This window comes from Enhydra lutris, unplaced genomic scaffold (assembly GCF_002288905.1).
Source record: "Enhydra lutris kenyoni isolate GAN:26980312 unplaced genomic scaffold, ASM228890v2 scaffoldscaffold85, whole genome shotgun sequence".
Classification (NCBI taxonomy): domain Eukaryota; kingdom Metazoa; phylum Chordata; class Mammalia; order Carnivora; family Mustelidae; genus Enhydra; species Enhydra lutris.
Genome location: NW_019154169.1, coordinates 37,838 through 48,753, shown reverse-complemented (window position 1 = coordinate 48,753; position 10,916 = coordinate 37,838). Strand labels below are relative to the sequence as shown.

At 53.1% G+C, this 10,916-nt stretch overlaps 1 protein-coding gene across 1 annotated transcript; it reads right to left on the bottom strand.

Annotated features, from left to right (window-relative positions):
• Positions 1-978: 978 nt before the first annotated feature.
• On the bottom strand, positions 979-10,628 carry LOC111161557 (ribonuclease P protein subunit p29). Its single transcript, XM_022525298.1, has 7 exons — positions 10,445-10,628; positions 8,137-8,189; positions 6,325-6,548; positions 5,569-5,646; positions 5,342-5,403; positions 3,643-3,744; positions 979-2,662 (listed from the first exon to the last, which is right to left on the bottom strand). Exons 1-7 carry the CDS (start codon positions 10,449-10,451, stop codon positions 2,526-2,528), a joined length of 663 nt encoding a protein of 220 aa, XP_022381006.1. The 5' UTR covers positions 10,452-10,628; the 3' UTR covers positions 979-2,525.
• Between the last annotated feature and the right edge of the window lie 288 nt (positions 10,629-10,916).

Sequence of the window (10,916 nt, the reverse complement as noted above, 5' to 3'; positions counted from 1 at the left end):
AGGGGGAGCGCCCTTGTGGGGGAAAGTCCTTGATTCTTGCCCAGCCTCTTCAGGTCAGGAGCTCATCACACTCCCAGGGGTTTGGTCAACCAGCCGTGGTTTCCATTCCCCCGGCGAATGTTCACTGAGCACCCATTCCAGGTCAGCGAGTGCTTCTAGATCACTGGGGACACATCAGCCATCAAAACAGAGCCACTGTGAGCTCAAAGGAGCTCCCACTGGAATTAGGGGAGGCCGACGATAAAGTTCCAGATTTGGCCATGGGGTTGAGGAGAAGCAGGGTTGCCAACAGGATCTTCTGAGTCAGGTGTGTTGGGGGTTGTGGGTGGGACCAGCTGAGGGGAAAGGTGAGGAGTCCAAGGACAGAGTTCAGGGCGTTCCAACATTTAGAAGCTTGGAGGAGGAGGAGGATCCGTGAAAGGACAGAGAGGGAGTGGCCAGGAGGTGGGGGACTGTCAGGGAGAGTGGGGACACAAGTGCCTCAGGAGGGAGGCAGTGGTTAACTGTCAGCTGCCCTGAGAGGCCACCTGTGATGTGGAGATGGGGAACCCAGCCCTGGCTTTGGAAGTGTAGTTCACCTGAGGGAGACTGCTGAGTGGTGGGGGAAAATGGGCATGCTCCCCACTTCCTCCCCTCTTATTGCACTCCACCCCCCAGCCCAGCCCATCCTGCCCCATTCTCGTCTGTCCTGTCTCATGTCTGTTCCATCTCAATGTGAGCCATGCAGAGGCCCGGGATTTAGGTTCCTCTTCCTCCCTCACTACCTTCTCCTCATCAGAGCTTGATCTGACGGACAGGCCAGCAAGCGTCGTGTGTGGGAGGTGCACGAAGGGGAGGCCAGGACACAGAATGGCTGAGCCCGACCTGGGGCCTCGTCCATGCTGGAGCCCTGCTGGGGACACCATCCCCCACACTCCTCTATGCAGCCCGTCTTTGCGTCTGTCTACTTAGCAGCACTCGTCCTTCACAGCTCAGGAAAAATTACCAAGAATGTTATTGACTCTAATTTTAATTTGTCTAGCACTCTTGTTAATGATGTCTATTTAAGACATCCATTAAAGGCCCACGAGGTTAATTAAATGGACAATTCCAATACAGTTCTATTAGAACCCCCCATCAAATTAATATTATAGACATTTAACAGATGTCTTAATTAGACATTATAGCTAAGAAATGCAAACTAAATTAAAATGGAAGCCATTGTCCAGAAAGACAGCTTTTTACCATAATTTATGGCTTTTGGGGGGAACGTTCATGTTTACTCTTCAGAACCTGAGAAATCTGTCACTGACAATCTTTTCCAGGATTTCCAGCATCCGGAAAACCCCATCCTGAGAGTCCCAAATCTTAAATCACAGTCCAGATGTCAGAGCTGGAAGACACTTGCACCACCATCTGGGATCCACGATCCTCACACTTCAGTGACCGGAGGAGCCAGCTGGGGTCTGAGAGACCCACGAAGTCGTCTAGGCCCCTGGAGTCTGACGGCAGCCCAGGAGCTGGCTGCTTCAAACGGGTGTCCTGGTGACGCTACTGCAGGTGCTGGAAGTCCCAGGATCCCCCTTCAGGAAACCCTCATCTGGTCTCATGGCCCCACTTGCCAGCTGGTGACACGGAGGCCCCCAAGCATGTCAGGACTGGACGAATGGGTCAGCAGGATTCCGCACCTTGCCCCATCCCAGGGGTTTACACCTCCAAGGCCACAGCTCTATTGGGGCAGTGGAGGTAGGAGCCCGGACTGCAGGCTACCTCAGCACCCTCCACAACCGGCCCTGAGCCACAGCTGTGGGGACGTGGCCAGCCCTGGTCCACCGTCGGAGGCCTCAGCCTGGTTCTGGGGAGCAGCTGGTGTGGCCTCATTAGGATGCTCACCAAGAGCCAGTGTCCCGCCTGGCCTGGGCCCTCAGGGGCACAGTCCTTAGGGCACAGGACCCAGTGACCCCAGGTGGGCTGTGGGGACAACAGGGCATCCTGGAAACAGGCGGGCACAGTGGCAGCTTCATGGCAGGTGAGTGTTCTTGTCAAGTGTCCTCGCGGAAGTGGGGAGAGAAGGCTACTAATGAAACAGCCATTCACAGAGAAACTTGAGTCTGAGCCATGAAAAACATTTCACAAGCCAAGTGGCACCAATGGTTCTGGAAGAGGTTGTATATTTACACGTTGGCCACCATTTCCCTACAGGGGGGTGGGCAGTAGCAGCTGGATTAGGGAACCATAGCACCAGGCTGTGCCCGGCGTGGCACACTCGGATGGGCGGAAGAACAAGCCACTTCACGGGGAAGGTGGCAACTTCCTCAGTGGGAGCAATGCTCACCCGTCGTCACCTAGAAAGACACCCCTCCGTTCCCTCACTTTGCTCAGTAAGGCGCATTTCTTCCCAGATGACGAACTGTTCTTAACTCCGGTGTTAATGGGCTGGGGGTGATCTAGAAGCAGAACCAGCCCAGCCGTGTCTCCGCTGAAAGGTGGGCACGCAGGTGTCCCTGGTCCTGGGGGTCCCAAACAGCCGTCTCCGCAGCAGAGAACTACAGGTCAGCTGTTCCCTTCGCTTTGAATTTCTTGGCAGATCGTTCACTTGACCGAAGCTGGAATTTGCTTCCATAAATGTAGGATATGAAGCCATCGATTTCCACTGTGAACACACAGTTTAGCTTGGGGATGACTGGAAAAAAAAAAAAACAGGGGAAAAAGGACAAGGCAAAAAAAAATCCTGACAGTTAAGCTCACGCTGAAGCACAAGACCTTCCTAAAATGTCTGCATTAGAACGTAAGCTAGTAAGGAACGGAGAGTCCACAAAGCTCAGCAGCACAGGACGACAGGGCGTTTTTCTGCCGTAAGACCGATGTATTCAGATTTGAGTATAACTCAACACTATTTAGGGTCAAAGGCTCTAAGCCAAACTCCCAGAAAAAGTGCGAGAAACGGGTCTCCCGGCATGGTTTTTAGACTGACTCACGGCTTTATGCCATGAGTGAGGGCACCCAGACACCACTTTTTGAGGTTTAAAATGAGACAAGAACATACAAGGAAACAGAAGGAAGCAGAGAGAAAACAACAACAACAAAAACCACAAAAATACCTCCAAAATAAAGGAACAAAAGCCTCCCATTGTGGTTTTGCAATCTCAGATCTGCTGGTAAGGGGTGTGGAAACGTCCACAGCGCAGGTGCTTATGCTCGTCTTTGCCAGAACGAGGAGCTCTGCACACCCAGCGGGGGAGGCTGCACCTGCTTTCCTGGAACCCAAAGGGTTACCGGAAAGGGCCAGATCCTGGAACCCCAGGGACAAGCACTAAGCTGGCTCCCCTCAGGGTCTGCTTAGCTCCACTCCTTGGGGCAGGGCAGCAGGTTGGGGCAGGGGAGGGTCTCAGTCATGGAAACGGACCCTCGTATCTGGAAGTGCAGCCCAGCAGCCCTGTCTCCAGTCGTATCTGGCTGTGGCTGCTGGCTGGGCTCCAGATGCCCTGGGGAGAGCCGTGAGGGCAGGGGCGCTCTCAGCAGGTGGCAGGTGTGGGATGCACTGTCAGCAGGACCTGCAATCTGTGCTGACCTGAGAGGCCAAATGGCCCCAATGAAGCCACAAGGAAAGGGCCGACGAAGCCAGGGAGGCCACAGGCCACACACCCTGAGGCAGTTCCGTACCTTTCAGGCGGTCTTCTTTGGTGAGGATTTTGAAAACGTGCTTTGTTTCCTGTAGGAGGATTCCTGTAACACCCACATAGGATGGGCATTTGGACTTTGTGACTGCAAAGGAAAAGGGCATTCAAGGCCTCAGCCTCGGGGGTGCTGGGCAGCCACAACCAGCTAGGTGGGGGCGGTGGGGAGTGGGGGGCTCCTCAGCTGGACAGGGACCAAGCTGCATGAGAGTCCAGGGTCCCAATCCCTTGCCTATGGCTCTGTAGCCTCTTGGCTGTTCTGACAAGATGTCCTTTGGAGGGCCTGAAGCCACGGGTGTCTTGGGAAGGACTCTGGAGCAAAGAGGTCACATGTGTGTCCAGGACCACCAAGATCCACAGGTTGCTGGGATGGGGCCAAGTCTCAGCGATGGAATCTGAAGGAACACCAGTGCATCACATCCTTCCCACGACCCACCAAACTCTGGCCAGAATGGGATCTTGTTACAGGCGGTGAAGCAGTGACTGAGGCGAACTGCCACCACAGGCAGCCGGCTCCTTGGCTCTCCTGACCCATGTCCCCGTGTAGCCTGTAAACAAGTCACCGACCACTTGCCACGTGCCCGGCACCGTCCGAGGTCGGTGCTGGGCGCGAGGGTGAACAAGACTGTTCTCGGTTCTGCTCTCAAGGAGCTGATGTTCTAAAGGTAGGAGGGAATGTGTGCCACATCAGACGACTGCATTTTCTGATCGTGGTAACTGTTATGAAGAAATACACAAGGTCATGGGGAGAAGGTTCACTGTTAGTCATGGTAGGCCCTCGGGGGAAGTGACGTGTGAGTAGGGACCTGAATACTGAGAAGCAGTCAGTCTGTGACACACAGAACTCTGGGCAGAGGGAAGGAACTACAGCAAAGGCCTGAGGTGGGGCCAAGCCTGTTGTGTGAGAACCAGAAAGCAGGCCAGTGTGGTTAGACTTGGTGCTCGGGAGAGCCAGAGGGGCCTTTTAGACCGCAGTAAGGAAGCAGAAGACAAACATGGCCCGAGTTTTGGCCTAAAACCTTCCCTCGGGCTGCCTGGTTGGGGAGAAGCAGTGTGTCAGCAGGGAGAGGGCGAGGCAGCTTCTACCGGAATCCAGGGGCGATGGCGGTGGCTTGGATTTGGGTGGTAGGACGTGCTGATGGATGGTGCTGAGGGATCAGGGAAGAAGAAAGGTGTTACCGCCCAGGTTTTGGGCCTAAACAACCAGGGTAAACACTGGTACCGGGAACGGAGCTGGGAACACCACGGCAGGGACTGATGTGAGGAGGATGGAGTTGTTCTGGGTATGGACAGGTTGTGATGCCTGCTGGACAGGGGGGCAGCTGTGTGCAGGGCGGCTGGATGAATGACGATGCTCGGGAAGGTCTGCCCTGGAGATGACACTGGGAGCTGGGAGTCCGTAGCTGAGACTGAAAACTGTGGGGAAATGGATGAAAGGGACTCTCCGCTCAGGGCTGGGGACATGTGCCAGCAGCTGCTGTGCCCCCTAGGAGAGCAGCAGGGGTCCCTGTGTGGAAAGGCACACAAACCATTTAGAGTGCATCCAAAAAGTGGCCAGAACTGGCTCGGGTCGCTAGTCCTCTCCCAGCCTCAACGCTGGTGATGTGGAAACGTCCACGTGACAAGAGTGTGTCTAGCCCTGTGTCACAGAGCCACGCTGCTCTGTGGGCTCGTAGGCGAGGTACCTGAAACGAGAGCCCCGTGAAGATCTGCCTTCAACAGCTTGGTCTGAATCATGTGCGGCTGCCTAGAAGGTAAGCAGAAGGCCTCAGCGTTGACCATGAGCGAGAGCTCTGAAGGGGCACACAGGTCTACGAACTTCTGCAGCCAGCTGGCTCTGAAGGCTGCATTCACAGTCATCGTAAGCCTTGGGTTCTGCCCCAAAGGGCAGGGCTGCAGACGTGCAACTCACGTGTCTGGCTTGAGACCACCGCACAGGTCCCGGATGTACTGCTTCCAGAGTTCATGCAGAGGGAGAAAAAGGCTGTATCTATGGCAAAGGTAGAAAGAAGTAAAGAGTTAGGCAACCTGAGCTTGGGATTGTGACATCAATAGGGCACAGAGCGCAGCCTGATGCCAAGGACCCCTACCCGGGTCATGGGGAAGTGGGTGCGGATCCTAGTTCCACAGCAGATAACCTGACAGACAACTTCGTCCCCCTCCTGAACCTGTTTCCGCTGCTAGAACCCTCCTGGTGTCCCTCCATCCTTCCTGCTGGCTACATGCAGCCCGGATGGCCGGCGCTCCAGCAGACCCCTCAGACCTCCAGGGACCCTGCACAGATGGCGGAGCAGCTGGGTGCTCCCATGGCAGCACAGCCCGAGTCTCTGCCACACCAGCCCGGGGCCCTGGGGGTGCTCATCTGGACGGCTTTTCACGAACTAAACTTAAGTCTTGCTGCACCATTGCTCCCTGAGGAGAAATTCAGGCAAGGTTTGCACTTGGCTTTCACAGCAAGGCACAGACAGACAAACAGCGAGAGCCTGGCTGTGCCTTGCTGTGAAAACCAAGTGCAAACCCAGCCTGAGTTGGGAAAGGGAGGCTGCCCCCTTGTGGCGGCAGTGGGAGAAGCGCCCTTAGCTTCAGGGGAACTGGGTCTCCCAAAGCCCCACCCACTCCAGGAGGAGGAAGCTGCCTCAGGGAGAAAGGCAGGAAAGACCTGGCATACCTCTGCTGCTCTGGCTTAATGTCGAAGAGGTGCAGCTCCCTCCTCTGCCTGGCAGAGAGGCCCTTGGATTTCTTTCTCTTCTCCTTGCGCTTCCGGCGAGTGGCGTACTCCAGGACCACAGCCTTGCGTTGCAGCTGGTCCTCGCGGGCTTGCTGGCTCATGTGGGGCGTGCTGCGCTTCAGGAAGGCCCTCACGAAGGCCTCGGCCTGCTGGGCTCCCGGGAGCTGCATGGGGACAGGGTGGCACGGCGACGACTGTTCTGGTGGGGGCAGCCCCAGACCCCAGGCCCTCCTAGACACCGCAGTTGGGATGCCTTCCCTGACCCATCTGCCTCCCGACTGAGCCCCACACAGCCTCTCCTCTGCTGAAGGTAAGCTCCCCATAGCTGTCCCGATGTGAAAGGCACCCTCAAATACCAATTCGGACACCAATTTGCACAAAACAACCACATCAAAATTCAACTTCCTACTATACGTCTCTGAGGTTATTGTGAAGGGATTACAAAGAAAAAAGCCCCAAACCCTTCACATTAGGAAGAACAGGCTTCTCTGATCCTTGGCAGGGTAGAAAGCTCGAGAAACATATGCTAACAATATTTATTCAGTCACGACCAGATGAAGGCAATCTATGGCCTTGAAGGAATTATCCGAACACTTGGCGAAACAGTACCACCTGATGCCCCAGGGTGGGCTACGCCTTGGGGGGCAGGAATCTGACAGGGTGCCCAAGTGGCAATCCCCTTTACTTGGGTTTGACCCCATGGATGTGTCACGGCTACTCGCTAAGTCTGTTCCTGCAGCACCTAGGGAAAGGAAGTACCAGTGCATCTCAGCCTCCTGGGCTCACTCTCTCCCAAGAGCAGAACAGCACTTGACCGTGACTCAGCACAGACTCCTAGGACATGTGGGCAAAAGAACTGTCCTAATACTGTGAAATTCTTGAGAGAACTCCAAATGTCACTGCTTCTCACGTGGGAAGTTCCACTGGTCTACTCCTCATTCGGCTGCCTGTGTCCTAGGCTGGCCATAGCCCAGGCAGCACTGTCTATGCAGGTCCTGCCTCTTGGCTGGGGATTTCCTGACCCCCTGCTGCGCTAAGCACGCTGTAAACCCTGGGAAGCTAATGTGTCAATAATCACACTCTCCCTTTCGGAGAAGTGGGGCTGGCAAAGGGATGATGTGATACACTCGACCTTCAAGGCAGCTCACAGTCAGGAGGGCAGTCAGCTTCGACTTTGCACCTTAGATACTAACTAAAGATTCATTATCATCAATATTATTACCGTGACAGGGCAATTACTTACTTTTTAAAAATACCTAAGTGGCCCTCTTCATGAAGAAACCAAATAAAAGTGTATCAGTCTTTCAAAATCTTGATTTCCTGATAACTCCCTCATTAGGAGTCCCCAGTGGAGCGTCTGCCAAACTGACAAAGCATGCTGGCAGCATCCAGATATAATCCGGGAATGCCACTTAGGAAATGTGATCGCCTGCCCTCTTCAAGAGCGAAGGGGGCGCAGTGACAAAGCCAAATGACAGTGCTCACCAGGGCAGGTTTCAGGTGGGCATAGCCAGTGTCCCCTACACAGTGGGAGAGGACACAGGATCAAGAGGTCCCAGTTAACCAAACAAGGGAAAAAGAGGGCAGCATCTGGAAACAGGCCATCAGAACAACAGATCTCAACGGAGCCCAACACATCTACTGGAAGGATGAGGAGTAAGACATGGGAAGGACATCTAAAGCAGTGGTAGGGGATCAAGCCATCCGTGTCATCACCTCTGCTGCTCCCAGACTTCCTGCCATGCACTGTACCTGAACATCGAGCTCTTTGGCCTCTTTCTGAGAAAAGGCATGGTAGATCACACCTGGGGGATTCAAACAAACAAGAAATGACCAGTTCAGGTTGGGCATGACTATAAGACTCATGACTTTTCTAACTATGAAACTAACTATGGTTATTTAGAGGTAGTAGAAGGCAGGAATGCTACAGAGAGCACAGACTTATAAGCTTTCCTGGATGCCTCTTATTCTACCCTCTTGTCACCCACCCTAAGTTCCAAGAATGTGCTTTCAAACAGTGTTTCTCGGTATGCCTGGGTGGCTTAGTTAGTTGAGTGTCCAACCCTTTATTTCAACTCAAGTCATGATCTCAGGGTCCTGGGATTGAGCCCTGTGTCTGGTTCTGCATTCCAGGCACGTCTGCTTGAGAATCTCTCTCTCCTTCTTCCCCACCCCTGTGAGTGCTCTCTCTCTCTCTCAATTAAATAAATAAATCTTTAGAAAGAAAGAAATATAAAACAATGCTTCTCAAATATTAATTTATGTAGGAAACTCTAGGTTCTTATTATATGTAGATACTTGGGTCCTACTCCCAGATCTGGCATCTCTTTCTTTTTCTTAAGACTTTTTAAAAAATTCATTCACTTGAGAGAAAGAGAAGAGAAAGCCTACACAAGCAAAGGTGACGGTCAGAGAGAGAAAGAGAAGCAGACCCCCCCCCGCCCCAGAGTAGGGCTTCTGAGAAAGAGACTCCCCACTGAGCAGGGCGTCTGATGCAGGGCTCCATCCCAGGAACCTGGGACCATGACTTAAGCCGAAGGCAGAGGGTTAACCTGCTGAGCTACCCAGGCACCACCAGACCCTGCATCTCTAACAAGTTTCAGATGCTCCTGCAGGTCAGTAGACCACAAGAGGAGCCGACTGGTTTAATCTACTGCAGGTTAGGGCCTTGAACAGTCGCTCTGTAATTCTGAGTAACTCATATTAACGTTATATCACAGAGCTTCCCAGGACGCAGATGGTTGCAAATATTACATTTTGTTGGCTGTAAGATGTTTAAAAAAAGGACTTTTCACATTTCAATATCTATGAAATTGGGGTGTATCATACAATAGATGGTGTCCTACACTGATAAAACACAGTAGGTCTTTCTTCAAGCTCAAAATATATATAGATCAATGGGCTTTCGACCTCTAAAATGTGCAGATGACCTCCACACGTCTGTTTCTTACTTCATGTGTGTGAAGAAGAAAAACATGGTTCTGGGGATAGAGTACGGGTGTAAATGTAGTTAGTTTAAGACAAAAGCCTGGTTTAAGGGTCAAAAGACTAGAAAATTTGGTTCACATGGCAGTCTGTAAATTCCATCCCAGCTCGCTTGTGCTTCCTTGAGTACCTCTGAACAAGCAAACCAAAGTGTTTATATTATATAATATACACAGTATATTATATACGTATCATATCATATTATTTTATATACAGAGTCTGGTTCTCCTTCAAATGCAAGAGTAGCATTAAAATCTGTTTCTAAAGAGCAACCCCAGGAATGACTTTGCTTCACCTGTCACAGGTGCTCCGATTAGACTTGGAAGTCTTTTCTGGAACAATACACATCTAACAGTTACTGAGCACTCATTACTTGACATGCACCTGCTAAGAGCTACACATTTTATCTCATTATATTTTCTGAACAATCTTTATTCCTATAATGCACATGAGAAAACTGAAGCTCAGATTTGCTGAGACCCATAACTTGATTAGAGAGAGAGGAAGTGGCAGAGGTGGAAATGAACATACTGGTCCAAAGACCAATTTTAATGGTGTCTACACTCCCCTGCTTATAACTGCCCTTGGCGCTTGCTCCCTCCCTAGGCATAGCTCTTCTCCGCTCAACTCCCAAAGTCCTGGGAGGAATACCATTCCTCAGCAGGCTCCCAGAGTTTTCCACCAGACAAGGGTCGTTCACAGAACAGCCGGCGGGGCAGGAACCACCATCAGCACCTCACAGAAGGGGAAACCAGGTCGTAGAGAGGATCCCGGCCTTTACCACTGTCAGCAGATAGCAGGCAGTGGCCAAGTCGGCCCAAGGCCCTCGGCCCTCCTCTAGCACAGTGAGCGGGCCCCATGGGGACCTGCCGCCAGCTCTGACATCAATCTTCAGCGCAGAGACTACGCCAGGCCAATGGGGACTCCGGGCCTCGGTTTCCCTTATGTAAGGCGGGACAATTCCCCTAGCAGTTTCAGTCGGTCTCCGCTGCGAACCGGTCCACCTACCAGCACCAAGTTCCCGACCCTTTACATCCCACCCCTCCCCTTCTCACAGGCCTTCAACCTCGCTTACTCGTCATCCTCGGGCCGCTTCCGGTGCGTTCCGATGACGCTTCCAGAGGGCTACCCTCACTCTTTACCTCTCTTCACTTTTCTCAGCAGCCCTCGGTCATCAAAACTTCTCTCGTTAAAGTTTGGGCTGGAGGGAGGTATTGTGCCCGAGCTCGCTCGCCACGCCAAGTCGTCAGACTGAGACGCTGCAACTCTCACCTGGAGTCGCATGCGCGCGGGCTCGCAGGTGGCGTCGTCTGTGACATCACTGACGCGCGCCGAACTAGGGTGGCGCCTGCGCCGGGTGGCGGCTCCGCTGCGCCATGGGCACGGCTAGTTTTGACGGTGTCTATGCTTGGTGGGACTTTCTCAGCTCCCGTGTACTGTAGGCGGGGGAAGGCCAGAAACCTCCAGTTGTGGTTAGGGCGTGTGGACTGCTTGTGAAGAGCTGGAGTAGAGCGGGGCCAGCCGACCCGAAGAGGACTCCGGGGACT